Source organism: Pelecanus crispus, chromosome 8, assembly GCF_030463565.1.
Source record: "Pelecanus crispus isolate bPelCri1 chromosome 8, bPelCri1.pri, whole genome shotgun sequence".
NCBI lineage: Eukaryota > Metazoa > Chordata > Aves > Pelecaniformes > Pelecanidae > Pelecanus > Pelecanus crispus.
In genome coordinates, this window is record NC_134650.1 from 6,767,349 (window position 1) to 6,787,719 (window position 20,371).

General features: G+C 44.1%; 1 protein-coding gene across 3 annotated transcripts in view; it reads right to left on the reverse strand.

Moving 5' to 3' along the window:
• Positions 1–9,035: 9,035 nt before the first annotated feature.
• RNF130 (ring finger protein 130) overlaps positions 9,036–20,371 on the reverse strand; it is a 48,449-nt gene continuing 37,113 nt past the window's right edge. Inside the window, exons 7-9 of one of the 3 annotated variants that reach the window (XM_075715262.1) lie at positions 19,935–20,139; positions 17,778–17,871; positions 14,778–14,833 (exon numbers count right to left, since the gene is read on the reverse strand). In XM_075715262.1, the coding sequence (XP_075571377.1) occupies positions 14,818–14,833; positions 17,778–17,871; positions 19,935–20,139 (315 nt within the window). In that variant the 3' untranslated portion in view covers positions 14,778–14,817. Of the gene's footprint in view, positions 9,146–14,660; positions 14,834–17,777; positions 17,872–19,934; positions 20,140–20,371 lie in introns of those variants that run through there. The other 2 variants (XM_075715260.1, XM_075715261.1) reach the window with 2 other exon arrangements.

Genomic DNA, 20,371 nt, shown 5'->3' on the forward strand with positions numbered 1-20,371 from the left:
CCGGCCGCAGCGGGGAGGCGGCGCGGGGGGCGCGGCCGGGCCGCGCCGGAGGCTCACGGGGCCGCGCCGGCGCCCGGCGGCCACGGCGCCCTCTAGCGGCCCGGCCCCCTCACGGCAGCGGGGCGGCGCCAACGCTGCCGCTGTGGCGCGGGAGCCAGGGCCGCGGCTCCGCAGCGGGGAGGCCGCGGGTTCGAGCCCCGCTCCCCGCAGTGGGGGGCCGGTGCCATCTCCCCATCTCCCCGTAGCGTCCTCGGTGGGCAGCCGGGGCTCACCTCCGCGCTCTGCAGAGAGGGTCCCCCCAGCACCTCTGCCTCTCGGTGCCTGGGGTGCTGCAGAAGGCTTTCGCTGGGCCCTCAGCCTCCACTGAAAGCTTTGTCAGGGCGGCTCAAATTTGACAAGAGCGATGCGCTTCTATAGTAAAAAATCGGGCGGATGATAAATCATCGAATCGTTTAGGTTGGAAAAGACCTTTAAGATCATCCAGTCCAACCATTAACCTAACACTACCAAGTCCACCACTAAAGCAATTAAGGGGAGAGTAATGATTTCATGTTTCCTGGCTTGGTGGCTGGATCATTTATAATGAAAGTAAAAACTAGGAATCATTAAGGTTGGAAAGGACCTCTAAGGTCATCAGTCCAACCATCAACCCAACACCACCATGCCCACTAAACCATGTCCCAAAGTGCCACGTCTACCCGTTTTTTGAACACTTCCAGGGATGGTGACTCCACCACGTCTCTGGGCAGCCTGTTCCAATGCTTGACCACCCTTTCCGTGAAGAAATTTTTCCTAATATCCAATCTAAACCTCCCCTGATGCAGCTTGAGCCCATTTCCTCTCATCCTATCGCTGACTGCTTGGGAGAAGAGCCCAACACCCACCTCACTACAGCCTCCTTTCAGGTAGTTGTAGAGAGCGATAAGGTCTCCCCTCAGCCTCCTCTTCTCCAGGCTAAACAACCCCAGTTCCCTCAGCCGCTCCTCATAAGACTTGTGCAACCCCGTGGGACCCACTGAAGCTGCCATTAACTAAGACCATTTAAATGCTCCTTCCCGTTGTACACGCTGTGATTCACTGGCAGGGAGCTCCCCGTGCAGCTTTGCAGGGGGCTACAGCCTCCTCTCCAAACTGCTGCCCCCAGCCCCCTGCACAGTGGGGACACGTCCAGCTCTTCTGCCGGGGCTGGCGGTGCTTTCACCGCCCCTCTGGGGAGATGGGAATTCATTTACCCTTTTTGCTGTGAAGCACATGCACTGCCGGGCACCAACAGCATCTCAGCCTTGGCAAGCCAGCCGGCGCCCCGCCGGGACGGGGTGCCCAGCATCCCCCTCCCGGCAGCCAGATTCATTTTGGTCCTCATTTGGTGGCTCTGGAACCCAAGTGGGGCTCGTGACCAAGTCCAAGGACGGTCAGCAAACAGGAGAGTGGGAGATGCGGTTCTTTCTCATCTCTTGGCCGCAGAGCAGCTTGCCAGTAATTTAGTGAACCACTGTTCGTGTTTTAATAACCATTAGAGCGTCTCCCTGCAAACTCTGAAAGCGTTACAACAGCAGAAAACGTTGACATCTACCGTCTCTGTGCTTATTGCCCAGCTCCCAGGAAGGCGGGAATGCCGTGTTTGCTTTAGGCTATAAATCCTTTAACCCTGCGATGATCTATCTTCTGTGTTAGTGCAGTGCCCTAATCCCAGCTGGAGCCTTTGTACACTACTGTAATATAAATATTTATTAGCTGGCTGAGCTTTCAAGGCTCTGCCTTCATCCTGATGGCATGGCTGTGTTTGGGAGCAGCACGGTGGTTTCCGAAGGCTGGATGTGTTGCGGGAAGGATTCGAGCGCTGGGAGAAGATGCTGAAGGATCCTTCTCTGTGTTACTACCTCTGTTCCTGCTCGCTACGTGCCATCTTTCAGGGGGAAAACGCTGTGGGAAGGTGGATTAGTGTCTCCTGTATATTCATAAGCCACTTTGAACCATGTGGCCTTTAATGGCCTGAGTTTTCTAGGCAGTAGTACACCAAAATAAAACAGTATTTACTGCAGAGTGGGAAAGATCCTCTCTGAATATGGATCTTTTGACAATGCTGTTCCACACTGTCCTCTAAGATAGATAGATAGATATAAAAAAGAAATACTGGAGGGACTGGAGTCACTGGGCAATGCTCTCATCCTCCTGTATTTTGAGAGACAACAAGCTCACAAACTCCATATTTTTAAATTGCTTTTTATTGAAATGTAGTACATTAGCAAACTCTAACTAATCGGTATACACTATTAACATATTGGCATATACCACGTAACTACGATACAGTGTTATACTTACATCAAAACATGTCAAGAAGTTCTGCTGCTGTCAAGCTACAATTTCACAAGGGCTGGAAAGATCTGATTGTCGGGAGGGCACCGCACCGCCCGCCGTGCCTGCGTCCCCGCAGAGGCCCCGTCGCTCGGCCAGACCCTGGTAGTTGCTGGCGTTTTTAGGTTATGTGGTCACACCGGTGCGGTCCACCTTGCAGCAAGCCAGTTGAAAGAGACTTTTTATTCTACACGCACGCAAATTGGGGTTTTTTTTGTTGTTTGCTGCAGTCTCCCAAACCCAAAGGCTGGGGTGTCCCCTCTCCGCTGGGATAAAATGATCCTGTTTCGGTGGATTCTGTGCATAGTTAGCCATAGCCTCGAGCAGGTGATCCCGAATAGGCACGGTCGTACAGAGAAGCTTTTAGTATTTAACATCTACTTGCAAACCACAGCAGGGCTGACTGGATAAGCAGAAGAGCGATGCCATCACTCAGGTGGCTCAGAAAGGTCATTTTCCCTTTTATAGGACTAGTGCAACAGATCTCACCAGCGCCAAGAGTTGAGTCTAGACATACGGGGTGGAAAAAGTCTACCTGCTGATGTGGTGGCAATCAAGAAAGCTTCTTTTTCACGTAGCACCTTCCAGTGCAAACACAAAGCGAGCCCAGTCAGGCGACAGGCTGGGACACTGCCTTGCTGGCTGCGATGCAGGAACCGCATGAATCTGCAGACAGGAGCTTTGCTTTAACAGCCCCAAATGCCCTATTAAACTTTCCTGGCTTGAGAACAGCAAAGAGCATCAACTTTATTTCCAAGCCCAGACTTTCCTGTGCTGGAGCACGGGAGGGCTGCTGAGCTGTTTTCCGTAAGATCCGCATAGTGCAGCCCAGGTGCGTGCAAAGGCTGCGGGCAGATACAGCCTTTACTGCCTGAGACAGCCAGAGGGTGTTACAGACACGGGCATCATAGGTCGAGAGCAAATCTAGCGATCCGATGCCGTTACCACAACCCAGTGGAGCTGCTCCGTTGGGAATTAATGGCTCTTGTGCCCCCAAGGGGTTTGGGCAGCTGAAGACCGAGTCAGAACCAAGCAAAGGCAAGCCTCGGAGCACATGGGAAGCAGCCAAAAAAAAAAAAAAAAAAAAAGGCAAACAATGCAGCAAACACACAGAGCTGAGCTCAGGGCAAAGATTAAAAAGCTTCTTGCTCCTGAGGGGCTCAGCTGCAGCGAGCTGCGGGTGGATGCGAGTGAAGGGAACAGCCCGTGCTCGGCAGGAGCGAGGGAGCCTCCACGTGTGCGTCCAGCACCTTAGTGGATTTTTGGGCTGCGAAACCCCAGTCCCAGCTGTATGACACTAGCTCGTGTTATACCTCAGCCTTGCAAAGAAATCACTCTAAATAGCTTCAACTTTCAGCAAAACTCTGTGTACTTCTTACTTTGCAGGAATATTAATACTTAATTATTAACTCTTTAGGGAAGGGACTATTTTTGGGCAACACTTTATACCACAGGGCCCCCACACCCAGAGACCCTGGACATTATCTCCATAAAAAGAATAAACATTCACGTTATTGCACAATCTATGCATCCATCTCTGTTCACCTGGGCATCTCCACGAGGCTAGCGGGCTGAGGAGTGAAAGGATTGCTCCGTGCGGGGATCCACAGAATGAGCATCCTGCAACAACAGCCCACGTCCCACCCAGCCTGCTTCGGCCGAGAACAACCCACCAGGAACCTCCGTGCTCCCACGGACCGTGATGCTGGTTCGGAGCGATGAATCCCCTTCGAGGGGCTGGCCAGCATGCTGACAGCATGGTGACGGGGAAGATGCTGGGGGCCGGGCAGGCGTCAGTGCCTGCGCAACGGGGACCTTCACCCGGCGCCCGGGAAGAGACCGAAACCCGTAGCAATTGGTGGGGTGGAAGGGCAGAGATTAACTGGGGAGAATTAAGAGTGTTTGGGAGTGTTACAGGCTTTTAAAAAGAGTAGGCGAATGAAAGGATCAAACAACTGACATCGATGAAAAGGTGTCGATTAGTGCTGCTTTGCAAAGGCTCACGCGAGCGTCTTTCACACCCTCAAAGCACTTCACAAGCACCAGGTAAACATGACGGGCCCCTGCCAGGTCAGGGTTTTGGCCAACAAGTCAGGACATCACTGATCGGAGGTTACGGAGCACCGCGGCCCTGTGCCGGGAGCAAAATCCCATCCAGAGCCCCGCTCTTGTCACTGCATCCCACGAGGAAAGGGTGGGGGGGGGTCACCACCTTTTCTCTTGATTATTTCAGAGACATTGAAAACAAAGTAGAAGTAAGTCCCAACCGGCAGAAGTACAGTCTAGCTTTCTCCCGATTTCCCCCCAGTCTGGTTAATTGGAACATCCTTCCCCCTCTTACGCCCTCCCCTGCTCAGCGGTTTCCACCCCGTGAGCCGGAGCGCAGGCTGCCCTTAGGGCAGCACCCTGCAGTGCAGCCAGTCTAGCAGGGAAGGGAAAAAAGGGCAGGTATCTTTAAATATAACAACACGTATGCAAGCTGTCACGGCACATCAGGCACTCTTCTGCGCGGCTCAGGTTGGAAAATTAGGTCACATACGGATGCGTAACACGGGGTGAAAAAGGAGCAGAAGCTTCGCCTGGGAAGTTCAAGGCGTTTCCTGGGGTCCCTGCGCTGAGCCCTCCTGCCCTTCCCTCCCCACCCCGCAGGGCCGGCAGCAGCCCTGCGGCTCTCGTGTTTGCCCCGCTGTGCCTTGGCGTGCGCGGCGCCGTGCTATTTTCTTTGTTGTAAAAACCAGATGACTGCTAGCTAGGCAAAAAAAAATAACATATTTTTAATAATTAAATCAACTCACTCCCCAGTAATCAGGCTACAGAGCTGCCTGAACTTCAGCTCAACCCTGGTGCCTTCACCCTTCAGCTCATGACCCAGACTGTGGCATTATCTCAAACCTAAACTGGGCTAAATGAGTCCTGGCGCCTCACCCTTGCCTCTTGCAGACCTCCCTCCGCTTTTCAGTAGCTGGTAAAGCTCCTGGCCCTCCCAAGCCTTTGCACTGCTTCACATGAGCATGTTTAAAGAAAACAGAAGATGTGTAAAAGTCTCATAATATAGTCCTAAACACATTTATTTAACTATTTTTTGGTCTTTCTTTGGCTTATATAGGATATCTGGCTATTCCTATAGCATCCTCAGGTGCCAAGGCAAGCATCCTAGAAGCAAGGGGACAGTGCAAACAGATACCAACACATGAGCTCACTGGAGGGAGGAATCGTGTCATTAAGTGAATTTTAACATGCTTCAAATTTAATACTTAATGTTAGTATTATAGGTAAAAAGCACACTTACAGTCTGTTTTTTTACTGGCAATTATCCTCTAAGAACACAAGCAAACCTTGATTTTACAAATGTCTTATGGGAACATGCAAAACTTTCATAGAACAGGGCATCTGGGGTAGGAAAAGAGAAGGTGGAGTACTAGGGTTAAATAGTTTAGAGAAACGCTTGGAGATAAAAGCTTTTTTAATATGTAGAACGCATAAAATTAATGTTTTCTGTTAAAAAGCACTTTTTTTTTAACCTTAAAATGATTTTCCGAGTTACTAGCACTTACAGCTTTTGGTAGATTACAGTGTATTTTACTTCTACGAAATGACTTAACCATACACAGCACCACTGCAGCAGAACAAGAACAACGATGCTCATCAAGCTTTTTTTATATATAAAAAAATGGTTGAGTCATTTCGTAGAAGTAAAATATCAAGCTTTTTTAATATATTGATTAATATTAAAAGGAAAACCTCAAACTTACCGGCACAGCTCAGAAAAATCACCCATGTTCCTGTGCTGCCTCCTCCCCATCCTAAATATGACTAAGTAGAAGAACGCCTGCTATGGCACGTCCCAGCACGCAGGTAGGGGTCAATTGTTTGAACCAGCTTTTAATTTTTCCAGTGCTGCAAGATTTTCCAAATCCAGGACATCAGTTATAATTGTCAGCTCCCTTATCCAAGATGCTACAGCACGAATCCATTTTTATATCACTATGCCAGACCCTGATCTCCACAATCAGAGGCAAACCTTCCCTCCTCGCCACTGAAACCAAGATGTTAGGTTAGAAATAAGGAGATTTAACAAAATATAAATTACATTATTTATTATTTTGTCTTTGGGGGCTTTGTACTTTCCAATGTTTCTTTTAATTGCTAATCGTTTTTGAGCTTTTCTGTATACTCTGGTACACAGCTGGTGCAAATGGTCTCAGCTGGAGCTGAGAAACTCAAATCTTTTTCGTGCCGAAACCGTGCCCCGGGTGATGTTCCCGGTGGCCTTAGGGCAAATCCCTGCGTTGGGCTGAGGCAGCCCCTACAAGAAGCATTTGCTCAGAGCATCCGCACCCCACGCAGTGCTACGATGGGCTCTCCTACCCAAAACCCCGCTGACGGGGCTCTGCACCGAGCTCGTGCTTTCGCCGCGGTGCCGGTGGCCAGGTTTGCGGCAGAGGGTAGGCTGTCGCATGCTTGTTGGAGGCACCCAGACATTTTTGCATTTAACCATGAACACGCAGGTGTTTGTTGGCTTACTGTAACCTGACTGCCCACCGTGGATCAAACCGAGCCCTATAACATCCTTGAGAGATGGTGATTTTCCTCTCTGGCATTTGTTTTCGGAAGTCCCCCGCTCTCACGTGTCTGCCTGCTGTGATCTCGCAGACGTAATTATGAAAACAGGGGTTGCTCAATCAGCCCTTCTGCCGCCCCCGAGCCCTGTACGGGCCTGAGCGCAGCTTTGCTAGGCTGGGTTTGGGTGCTCTGCCCGGGCTTGCCGGCGCTGTCGGGAGCCTTTGCACATCTGCAAGGAGAGGAAGGATGCTGACCACGACCTGCCGCCGCTCAAGCCACCGGCTGGCATTCTCTGCGACCTTCACTTCTGCTTTGTAGGAGAAAGTGGGTGTTAAAATCGTGCTCTTAAAAAGTTTGGGGTTTAAGCGTATTTCTAGAGTGAGCTGAATGACAATAAAAGTGCATTTCATAAATATAAATGTGGGTATTATGAGAAAAACCTCCCTACGCTTCACACCACCCACTCTTGTATTATCACATTAAATAAAGCTGACGCACAGCAACAAAAGTCAAAGCACGCTCAGCAAAGAGGATCATTTCCTCATTTTACAGAGCTGTGTTTTTCTCTTAACCATCTGTGTTAAAGACACAGCTGCACCACACTTCAGGTAAGGATATATGTCAAGCAAACTGCTATACAATTAAAAAACATAATAAAGGAGGGGAAATTCCCCTGCTTGTAGCAAAAGCAGATGAAAATAAAGCATGGCAGGGTATGTCTTACCTTTCTTTTTGGCTTAACTGATTTCTCAAGATTCCTATACAGAGGGTGAAGCTTTGTTTCACATTACAAGGACACAAATGCATTTCTACACCTACAGTAACTGAGACTGCAACGGAGAAAAATCCAAACATTCATTAAACAGCTATGCATTGTCCGGTAGGAAAGGTGGAGCAGAAGTGCTCACTCCTCCACGTCTGCTCATTTGAGGAATGCTGTGGACAACTTAACTCCAGAGGTTCCTCTCGCTCTCCATTTCTGCATTACTCTTTCAGAAGCTTGCAAACAATATTCATTTCCCCACCACTTTTGTCACATGCTGGTAAAAATTGATTTTTCCTGCAGAGTGTCAAAGTGGTTGCTGCTTTCCTTTCTTCTTCTGCTTTCTGCGTTCCTGTTATTGATGTCGGTGGGAAAGGGCACGACTTAGAGAATGTGTTTGTTACTTAGCTGTTGCAGATCTCAACAGGAGAATGGGATGAGAAGCTTACCTCTTTTCTTCTCTGCGTAATGCCAACATGCTGGCTTTTAAAAAACCTCAGTGAAAAATTTGGTGGATTTTTTAACCCCTCCCCCCCCCAAAAAAAGTTAAGTGACAAAGAAAGCTAATTAGACTCCTGCATATTTCAAAAAGTCTAACGGTTTTCAGGTAGATCAAGTGCTGGTTCTGTGAATGCCCTCTCTATTCAAAGAGACTCACTTGACTGGAGCACACGGAAGGACCAAAAGTATATTCTGTGTAGGCTGTTTTTCTCCCACTTCAATGGAATTGGAGAAAAAACCAGGCATCAAGTTCCTTGAAATCTTTCTGCAAATGCAGGTCCTCCCTGCAGCTTTAACGTCAGACTGGCTTGCTATTGTCCGGGGTTACGTGGGTTGTAGGAAACTCAACGCACTTATAAAGGTCCCTTTCAGAAGGGGCTATTTCACAGTAAGGTTATGGATTGACCAAGATATACGAGTGCTTTTACCAGCCACTGGCCATCTCCTCTGCAACCAGTTGCCTTTCTGACATTGCCCAACCATCCGGACAATTAAAAAAATGGAAACAGCAGACGCCTGTGTAAGAGACGCATTTGCAGTACAACACAAACTCTTAGGACCACCGTAAAACCTCTTCTGCATCGCCGCGGCTGGACCGACACAGCTCCCCATGCTGCTACTCAGCAATTTCCATCAGACAATCTTGCTTGCGCGCAACTCTTTGTCAGGTCAAAGATGCTACCCTCAGAAACCACCACAGCTGGTCTTCATCTTTGCAATCGAGAAGGCGGGTTCGTGTTCTGGAAAAAGCAGCTCTTCTTCAGACAAAGGAGATCCATGGAAAGAGTACACAACAATAGGAATGAGAAATGAAAAAAACGGAAAAAGGGCCAAGAAGGAGCATGGATTCCTTTCAGGTTTTGTTCTCGTCATACATGTCCAAGGCAGGCTCGATGGTTGAGAACTCGCTCTCGTAGACCAGGCTTCGAGGGGACAGAGAGTTACGATGAAAGAAGTGACTGCCTACAAGAGGTAGAACAAAACCTCGTTAGGAACACACGTGAACAACATAAGAACTAAGTAAAGCATCCTTGTACATGGATGCTGACCGCAAACACAGTATGCATGGAAAAAATAGCCACCCTTTAATGCAAACCAAGAACAGCCATATGAAACAGTTCACCTCGGTTCGTATGCTCCCCTGCCAGTTCAAAGCAACTGCTTTCCATATGCATGAACAACCCTACCTCAAATGGTTCTTTCTGATAAAACAGGTCAAGTCTGAGCATGGCTGGGGCAGGCCGGAGTTTCGCAGTCCGTGCTTGCTGTTGATTTACAGCCTTGTAAAGCAGGCACAGGCTTCCTCGAGAAACCCAGAAACCTTTTGTAGGCACCCAGTTCCCTATGCTGTGCACCAGCACCAAGCGCTCCGGCACGGGGTCCAAAGGAATGAGCAGGCTGAGCGAGGAGGTCTCTAAGGATCGTCCGACCGACGCTGCTGAAAGCCTGACCTCCTCCAGAGCTCAGCAACCTCCATCCCCACAGCGTCACCTTCTAGAAATAGGCACCTACGTATTTCCTTACACAGAACCAAAGGAGTCCCAACCCTCTTCTCCCACATTGGCGATACCCGAAACAAGCACCAAGTGGCTGTTGATAGAGTGGGGAATGGAAGTTCATTTTTTCTCTCTGTGGACTGGCATTCCTATGGCTCTCCAAACCCACAGATGTGTTTTGCAAGGAGCCCAGCCCTACTGCTGTACAAACGGTTCTCTCTGAAAGCATCTATCAGATCAGGACCTTGGCCAAAACATTTCATTACCCGGTTTCTCGATCCCAAGGGGGATTAGCTGGGAGCAAGGCTGCTTAGATTACAATATACCAGGCAGCCACATGAGCCAAATTCAAGGCAACTGAAAAGCTTCCAAGTTCATCAAGAAGGCACTCGGCAAACCAAGGTGCCTCCAGTTTCAGGCATCAGTGGAGCAAGACGCTGAGGGGATTGCAGTTTTAGCCCTGGCAGAATTTAGGTGCTTAAATCCTCCTTTCTTTGCCAAATTTTGAGTCCAGCCTATGCCCTTCTGAAATAAAGAGCTTAGAAAAGATATGAGGGAAGAAGAATTCAGCTGCTACTGTCCAAAACACCTTTTTTCCTTCACCACTCACCCAAAAGACAGAGACTCAGAAAAGAAAAAAAAAGAAGTCCTTATTAGGATTAATGAGAAAAAGCTAGAGTTATAATCAAATTTGTAGAATTGTTGAAAGAACAAAAGCGAAGATGAATTTTGCACTTGCAGAGGCCTGATAACACTGCTGGCTGGAAGAGCGAGGGACACTATGGGCTCCATGCAAACTCATTTTGCAAGCTGTGACAGCGAGCTGCCATCCTGATTTGCAGCAAACTCCGACCTGAGCTGCTCAGCAATTGTGTGCCTGGGTCAAAACCTTGTGAAGAACAGCACCAAACTGAAGCTGGGCAACGGATCTGCTGCCAGTTTCCTAAACCCCCTCCAAACCTCTCTTTTATCACCAAAAGCCAGTATACACGCTCACTCCACCATTTGTACTGAGAAGGGGAAGTTCTCATAAGCAAAGTAATTTCTTTTTCATCTTGTAGTGAACTGAAACGAGTGAAATTAGTAGTTACATTGCATAGGATTGAATTGCTCATTCTGCCAGGAGCATACATCAAGCTATTTGGAAGAAATGTACTGTGTTGGAATATACTTTGCAGAAGCAGTTGGTAGGGGATGTTGAACACCCACTTGCTAGATCTGAACCCTCTCCCAAATTTACAGGTTTCTAAAACTGGGCAATACTCAAAATAAAAAAAAAATTAAAAAATAAAAAAAAGGTTGAGTTTTTGAGGGAACATAAACTTGGAACTATGACTTCCAGCTGATCATAGTCTGTCTTCAAACAAAAAACCTGAACCTACTTTGAAATTATACCAGATAAAACTGATTTCAAGATTCTTCTTGAAATGTGTTACGGGTCAGGATCATTTGATTTTTGATGACTGAGTCTCAGCTTGCAGTTGAAATAAGCCGTGGATACTGGATGTTTCACCTCCCTTTCCTCCACCCGCTGAAATGTTACATACTGAACAGTCAATGCTGAAACGAAACAAAGGGGATTCTAAAAACTCAATGTTGCTTTTGTTTTTATTACACAAAAATCAAACAAGGGATTAGGAAGCAGACAGCCCAGGCAGCCATTTCCTCTGTGTGCGCCCAGACTTCCACTCTAGCAGATTCAAGGCTGAGATTTAATCAACACGCAGACGGGTCATCTGACAACAAGTATTTTAAATTAATCTGGGAAAAGGCACTGTATATCCAACACCTCTAAAATTCTCTACTGTGATGTTTTCTTGGTTCTTGGCAAAAGAAATTTAAGCCACCCACTTCCAGGGAGGCTGCATGTTTCCATACAGATACAAATCTCTTGGCTTTCGTACCACTTCTGGGACACATCATTCATTCTTTTCCTAAATGTGTCTCTCCTCTACCATTCAGCGCAGCCTGCCCAGTGCTGAAAATCCAGCTGCTGCTCAGTGCTTTTCAACACGTGATCGTCAGGTGCTCTAATAACCAGGTCTGTATCATTGCCCACAACTTAGGGCTAGAGAAACAGAGTCAGCAGGGCACAGTGACCCAGCTATGCTCATCTTAATGCAGAGAACTGCTAGTGTTTGTTTAAAAATGCGGCATTAGTCCAGCTGATAAATTTACAGAATATACGTATTTTAAGGACAAGTAGCAACATCCACTGTTCCAAATTCAGCTTATGAATCTGCGCTTCCTATTTTGCACTTACCAAGAAAGAGCCAGATTTATCCCTTAGGTATGGAAAACAAACGGGAAGTCTGCATTCACTTTCATTTCATACATGAAAATGAATCCTTCAGTGCTCTCTGCCACTATTCTTCGTTATACACTTACAAAGAACTTTTCAGGTGTCTTGTACAGTCTGAAAATAAACATGCTACCCTGGAGTTGATCTTTATACCTACCATAGGATGCTACAGAAGTGGGCACCACACCAAGACCAAAAATTCAAGAGACACAGTATTGCTGTAGCATTGCAGGTGCATCAGGATTAAGTACCACCTGGTGTTCCCTTTCCATCTGAAAGTATTTTAATGCCCTCAGTCATTAATCAGGGCCATCTTCTGCCACAAGCTGCAGTCCCTTCACAGCTCCTCCAGCACAACAACTTCTTAATGTGGAAATCCCATCAGAGCACTCCCTGTCTCAGACAATCTGGCTTAGACGCCCTCTCGCTTAGGGAACAACAGAGCAGGATTATTTCATAAAGCATCCTTTCCTCGAAGCCAGCTGTTTAGCAAGGTGCTGCTACTCCCTCTTGAACTATACCCTGTTATACCCTTTGTGCCAGCCCAGTCCTGCCATCTTCGCAACATCTGGAAAGAGGAACCAGCTCTTCTCCTTTCCTCTCACTACTATGATTATGCCTATGACAGTAACGTTACTCATCTTTTATGTGTGGATATCTAAAAGCATGGCAGGCAACAAAAACTTTGGGAATCCCCTTCTTGTGTTTGTCCAGAGTAAAAAAAATTGAGTTTCTGGGATGGTGCGGAGTTCATCTTTGAATATATTTATTTCATTAACAGGATAAACTTACATTATTAGCCTGACCTGTAATTAACCTAGCAGATACTGTCTGTATTTTTATTAACACTTTGTTGAGACAATCGTTAGAGGCTCAAAAGAAAGATAAAAAAGGAGGCCCTGGGTTATTTAAATCCTCTACAGAGGGAAATGTACTAGAAGCCCTGTCAACCATTTTGTTCCCAGTATCACTCAACTTCTGCTGCTGCTGTTCTGTAGAAGGAACACGAACAGGAACCATTTGTGGTGCCTGTTGCACCTGGGTCACCACACTGGTCAGGCGGTCCCTGCACATCCCTCCCAACAGCATTAAAAAGCACTTAGGGATTTTTGTTTCAGGAGACAAGCACAAACTTACCAATTTTACTATTGGTGTTGATAGATGGGTGAAAAAAAAAGTCACCCTTTTGTTTCACAGCCTGTACCCTAAATCATGCTCTAACCATGTTCCTCCATTTTTGGCAACAACACGCAGTTGACAAACGCTTTATTTTACAAGGAGACAGTCCTCAGACACAGTATGTTTAAGGGTTTTTTTTCTCTTCATGAGCAAATCCAATGGGGTTTTCCAGTCTTCAAGATGCACTTTACTGCTCTATTGATTGTTTTCATGTTTCCTTCAAAATTTCACAAGGACACACTGAAAAATAATTCTATTAAATGCACTGAAGCTATCACATACTTAATTTCTTATTATAAAAGCTGTCTTCTCAGCCGAAGCCTGCTGGACAGATAAGAATTAAGAAACTATTCTAATGTAGACTCTGGCTGTGTTCCTAAATTCTAAAAGTGCCTATACATAAAAATAAAATTAAATTAAATCCTCTATTTCCCAGTACATAAAAAAATTAAATCTTACAGTAAAATTGGTTATTTGTTCATTTAATTAAATTAGAAAGCATTAAGTTTCAAATGTCTACATCTCGATACAAGAACAACAAGAACAACCAAACGCAGAATAGGTTTTAACATCTATCAATTATATTTTCCTTACCAATTTGTTACCTTCATCTACCCATCTCATTAACTCAAGCATTAACATTTGGCTGTGAATCAGATCCACATGTTTTAACCGACTCTTGTGAAATTACTCATACACTGCTTGCATAAGTAAACTTGCTTGAAACAGCCTGAGTGAGGACAGCGATGAGAGATGTTTTCTCTCTGCCTCCTCACCAGCAAAAAAGCCATGGCAAGAAGGGACTTGTTTGCATAGAGTTTCTACATTACAGTAAAGACCATTATCAATCTTTCATGATCTGAATTTGAACAAAAACTAACCCCTGTCGCTAATATGAAAGGAGGCTTCACAGATGACAGTGGGGGAAAATGCTAATTTTTCACTTGGTATTAGGAAGGAAGAAGTGGTTTACAGTAGCTTCACTTTTATCAGAAGGGTGGGGTGAAAGCAAAAGACAGAAAAGGTTTATGATTTGTATATCAAGAAAACGGTGTTGCAAACCTTCAGCAATGCCTGACCTGAAGACAAAAATCATACTGCAGTCCTTCCAGTGCGACACAGGAGTGTTACAGGAGGAGAACTGGAGAAAACGTTCTTATTTCAAATTAATTCTCAGCTGAAGTCAAGGTAAGCCCCTTCTATACTAGAATGATTGGCCCAGCTTTTTTCGTTAACCAGTTGGTATGGAACAATTGCTAATAACACTCTTGTTAGTCATTCCAGTGCTGGGCGGCATCATAAGTATAGCATGGCATGAGAATTCCACTTGTTAGCTTGTGTGTCCCAAAATGAAAGGAGAATACAGATCTGCAAAGATGAAATTGTTCAAAGGAAATAAAGCACCTTATAAAACTTACAAAAGGCTGTCGGACTTAAGTACTAACACAGAAAGTCCAAGAAAAATAAAATTCTCACAGAGTAAGGTTCCATAATTAAAGGGTTTTTATTTTTCACCTTTTCCTTAATACAAAGCTTTGGCATCAGCAAATTTTATGAAAAAATAGAATGTACTAAATAATTGCTTGTGCTGCATGATCGATAAATGATGCATAAAAATAGGTGTCTCTCTCCAAGGCAATCGTCCGGAAAGCGTTTCTTCAATACCATTCTGCTCTGTGGGGCAGAAAAAAAAGGAACAAAATATTTCTATTAAAGTTTAATACTGCCAATACTCAAAGAAAAAATCATCCTGTAAAAGTAAGTTAGTGAGAAATCACTAATTACACAAGGCCAGAGCATTAAAAGAGCTCTGTACTCCTTACATCATTCTTACAGGAGCAGTAAAACAGACCAGGACAGCCAGAGGTTTGAGCACTTCTAAACTTTTGAGGAAACTCCATCTGCTACTGAAAACCTTTTCTAAGTGGTGCTATCCAACATCTGGGCTGTTTTGGACTTTAAAACACAGTTATACAGCAATTTCTGACCATTCCCTGAGAAGGAAAGCAAAATGTGCTGCTTTTGTTCCTTTAAATCACTACCTAAATCATTTAATGGTAATAGTGCATTAATATTATAAGACCAAGAGAAAGCAGCTGGTTCCTTATTTTCTTATCACTTAAGACAATGTTTACTTTTATCAGGAACTATTTAAAAATGCACATGTGTGTGTATAGATACATACACACAAACATTGTATATACACAGTTAGATATGTATATACACACAACTCCAGAACTTTTGCTCTAAATAAATGTTTAAGCTGTGGGAAAGACACAGGAAAAAAAAAGGATCAGGACATGTTTTTAGGTGAGCTTTAATGCAGAATATTTGGCATCTTTTACTTGCATCACCGTATTACACGGCCTCGATCTTGCTACTGTTGTTTTCTGATAAGAAAAAACCCTCAAGCTTCCTCTTGAAGCACTACCATAACAAATGTAGGGTATGCCAGCATTGCTTTTTGTATGGAGAACAGCATAAAAAGCAGGTATGCTGTTATGACATTTAATGGAAATTGCAGTGAGAGGGAGCTGCCATATATTTGGCATGATATTCAGCACAGGAAATGCTTTGTCTGGCACTGGGGAACATAAGTGTCAATGAAACAATAAATCAAAACATTCGTGTCATACATACACATTTTAAACTGTCTAAAATGAGTAGTTGAACCTAGCAGCACTTGCAGAAGCTGCTTAGATCCCAAGGGATTCAGTCAAAAAGCTGTTGAGGTTAAAGGCTACAGCTAGGTACCTCAGTTACCTAAATAAGTGATTTTTGACAGCTCTGGTTTCTGTGGTTGCTAATTTTCTTAAGTCTGCCTCTAAGTATACGCTTGTATATGGTCTCATTTTCATTCCTCCCACTGGGGAAAGGAGCTCTCCTTACATCAGCACGCCCTTTGTTTGTACTAAGGGAACATCACTGTGAAACACTTCGCTGGAGGCCGTAATACTGCCAATGTGAAGTTTGCCCTTTCAGTAAAAATAGACCCAGATCCGACTGAGCAAAAGATAACAAAAGGAAGAGTTGCAAGGCAAGGCAGAAATGCAACTGCTATCAGTGGCCACATCTGGATGATACTACATGGGCTACAGTTCCTTTGTGTTCTTCCTAATGATGTGGAAATGCCCAGAAATGCAGACATTCCTGTTTCACAACTCATCTTGCTCCATGCTTTCCCAAACTATTTTTCAGTGCAGATTAACCATGTTCAGCTACAGCTATCTTGCCAAGTTGTTGACTGACAGTTGCGATTTCAGGATTTTGACAAATGGGGGGGGAGGGGGTGTCAGGAGACTTGACAGGGCTATTTGATGTTCTAAAACTTTTCTTCACTAAGCTCTTTGGAATTAGCATCTGAAAAGAGGAGGAAAGGAAGATTTGCAAATTAGTGGTAATCATAGGTTCCTGATGACCAAAACCTCTAAGAACTTACTATAGCCCTCCTGAAGATGATTAGCTTGAGAGCGTCTAAAATTTTACGCTGGAGACTACTAGACATGTCTCCATCTTATTGAGAAGGACACCTTATGCTTTCCAGACAGCAGTAAAAGTAAAAAAAAAAAAAAAAAAAAAAAAGCACTTCTTTCTCTTATCTCAAAAAATAAAGATAAAAAGGAGGAAATTATGTTTATAAAGCTACATTCCCAGGCTGCACAGGATTCTGCCTTTGAATCTCACCCCACTTTTGGTAAGAGATCAGCATGTTAATGGAAACTCAGCTGCGTCAAGACGTTCAGAGACAAAGAAAGATGTTGACACTTTCCCTCCCCAAATAAATTGTGATCAAATATATATCATGAGCCCAGATGTTCCGTACACCTAAATGAAAATAGCTAGATGTACCTAGTTAATGTATCTGCAGAACAGATTTATACTTGCCCACACACAGAACTATAAAAAAAGACTGAAAGTCACATGCTAGAGTCATTTCTTGTCCAGCTTGTCTAAAGGGAGGCATTGGGGGTGTTTATAAAAATTAAGAAATCATGGATGTCTTTAAGCACTCCTTTGACTGCAGTTCTTAAGCATACTAAAATGAGAGGTCAGAAGACTGGTCTGCTCTCTTCACTTAGGAGAGAGGAAACAGTAGTTTCTTTCATCTCTCCCTCTCCTAAGAGCAAAAAAGTGGTTTTGTATTTAAATACCTTTTTTCTTAGCTGAAAGTGCGCCAACTAGGAATAAAGACTTTTTTTTTTTTTTTAAAATACAAAATTTGACTAAGAAATTGAGGTGAAAACCAGCAAAGGTAACTGATGATAGTAATTTTTGGCTCTGCCAGGCAAATTTTGAACATGGGCATTTAATGGTGGAAATCTAATGCTTACCTAGACCCTTGATCAAAAACTGAATATTCTCTTTTTTCCCCATTCCATGTCTCCACTCCGCAGAGATTTCCTCAGACAATCCAGCTAAATATAAATTAGGAGGGACTTTAGATGTTACCCTGGAACCTACTGTTTGTACAGAGAGGCTTACATTTGAGAAAAACAGAGCATTTGATCCTTTGAAAACTGCATTTTTCCCCTTCTCTATTCTCTTGGTATTTGTTCCCAATGTTGACCACAACACACACCCACCAGAAATATATAGAAACATCTGAATATTTACTTACTCATTAGCATTCAAGCTAGCTGTGGCTTTGATGATCATGTAGCAGAGTGTAAGGGCACTGAGGAGGCCAAAACTGGCAATAATAAACCATTCTTCTGTTGACAAAGGAAAGGGAGGAAATCACTCGTGGGAGAAGGCTTATGTCAAAGCGATGCCAATACTTCCTTCAAACACCACTGGCAGAAGGCAAGAGGCTTCTAAGCCATGACTGGCACCAGGAGGTGAAGCAGAAGGAGGTTAGCCACAGTTACTGATTGGAGAAGGCTAGCAAAGAAGAAGTGGAGAGAGGTGTGGAAAAAAAGCATGGCACAACAATATTTCCTGGCTGAGCCCAAGGGTTAGTGATAAAGAAAGATTACTTTACATTGTTAAGTGAAATGCAGGAACAAGGGAAAATGTAACGAAAACTCTGTCCACCCCCAAGTCAGAAAAGGTTGTCAGGGTTGGTTTAGATTTGCTGAGATGCAGCTCTTGACATAAGCTTATCCAATATACTTTCACATTTAATTTGTGTCTTCACCACCTCCCTCCTGAATAAATGCTATAGTGTTACTTTAAAAAAAAAAACACCAAAATAGGATAGCTTGTTCAACAGTAAAACATAGTTTTATGTTTTAAAACAGAGTTTTCCATTTAATAGACAGGAATACAACATGGAAAAATAATTTCAACGTTAGTGTATACATACAGACACATTAAAAAAATAAGAAGTAGTATAAAGAAGGCTATTAAAGAATGTTCACTATTCAAAGTTTTCCCTCCTCATGATCAATTTGGCACACAGTAACAGATCGGAATACAAACACTTTTGTTGAATATGGCTTTTGGTCTAACTCTCATGCATCAAAGAATGCATGTGTCATCCATAAAATCCAAACATTTGATCAGCCTTTTCTAAAGCTTTATTTTATAAACATTGTCAGAACGAACTGTTGCTGATTATTTCTTGTTTTACCCTGGCATCCCATCTGTGCAAGAGCAGTACTACAGTTGGGAACAGACAGCAAAAATACTTTCTGTAAAACCAAGTAGTGAAAAGTTTCAGTTAAACTACAGAGTTTTCCCACCCATGACAAGAAAAGCAGCACACCAACAGATTTGCTCTCTGTTCAACAGATCTGAATACAAGATGAATCAGATGTCAAACACTGCATGACAAAGTGACTTACTGGCTTTGTAAAGAATCTAGATTTTTGTATGTGGATTTTTCCTTCTCAGATCAGGACATTTCTGGATATGGACTATGTGTTTCATAAGATGAGATTTTTTTAATAAGACATTTACTTTGCTACAGCATCTAAAGAAACACTCTAATGGACTGTATCAATTACAGATACATATATCAGTGGCAAACAGTGTCACTAAGTTCAAAATCTAGATCATAGATGCACATAAGCAAAACAAGGAGAAAATTAGACTGTTGTACATGGATTCTGTTTTTGCAATTCAGCCAGAAAAACAACCATTCATGCATCAAATTGAGACTGTACAGCATATGGAAAAATGATGCAATTCCACACATATTATATTCATTATAGTGCTGTTATACATTAAAAACCCCAGGTAGAATCCAGTGAGTGGAAGTTTCCCACGCTATTCTTATGGTTAAGAGCTTGCAAGCAGTGCAGGAACAGTTTTCTGATGTCATGAAACACTTGGGCAATACTCAAATGTTGCTACATCAAATACTTTTCTTTAATTCACAGATTTTGGAAGAAAAAAACATCTGCTAAGAGATGTCAGAATTCCAGTAGTAATGTTCTCAGGAGAAAAAACGTCTGCAGAAATAGTAGTCAGCTAAAATATTTGTATAAATTATTGCATGTAAAGTATTCTCAAAAGGTAAATAATGGTTTTGGCAATCCAGCTTCTCATACTGGTTACCAAATTGAGGAGGGTTATTCTGTTGCCATTTTAGTTCATCCAGTGTACTTTGCATGCAGATCTAAACGGATATACCATTAATAATGAAAGCACTGGCACTGTTGTACCTAGAGTTATCGGTTTCAATATGGAGCGTATGCCCCTTACAGAGGCACTGAGGTCACCTTTGTCCCTGCAGCGAAATCTTTCACCATGGCCCCGCAGCACAGAGCTACAGCAAGTGCCACATACCAGCAAAACCACAGAACTGTACTGGAAGCCAAAGAAAACTTACTTGTCACAGCAATGTTGATCTCTCCTGACCTTGGTGTTAGCTCTCCATCCTGTGGAAGCTGTGACATCCCAGAGGTGCGCAGGGGCTCCAGGCTGAGAGAGGTGTCATTGGCAAAATCGCTGAGTGCTGATCGCCTGCTAGCTGGCTGGCCTCTGGTAAGCCTTTCCATGTCAAAGGCTACGTTATCTGTACATGGCACGTTTGGCTGGAAAAACAAGCGATTCCGCATTACAACAGTGAATATTCTACGTGTAACAAACCTATAAATTGAGTAAAGCCACACACACTATTCAGCGGCTGTGGCTGTCCTCAGATCGCACAGGAGAAAACCACACGAATTAGCGAGTTCTATCCGAAGTTGCTCCTTCAGTCCACCTTGAAGAGGTGGAGAAAGAAGCAGAAAAAAGGATTAAGAGTCAAGAAAGGGACTCAAATGT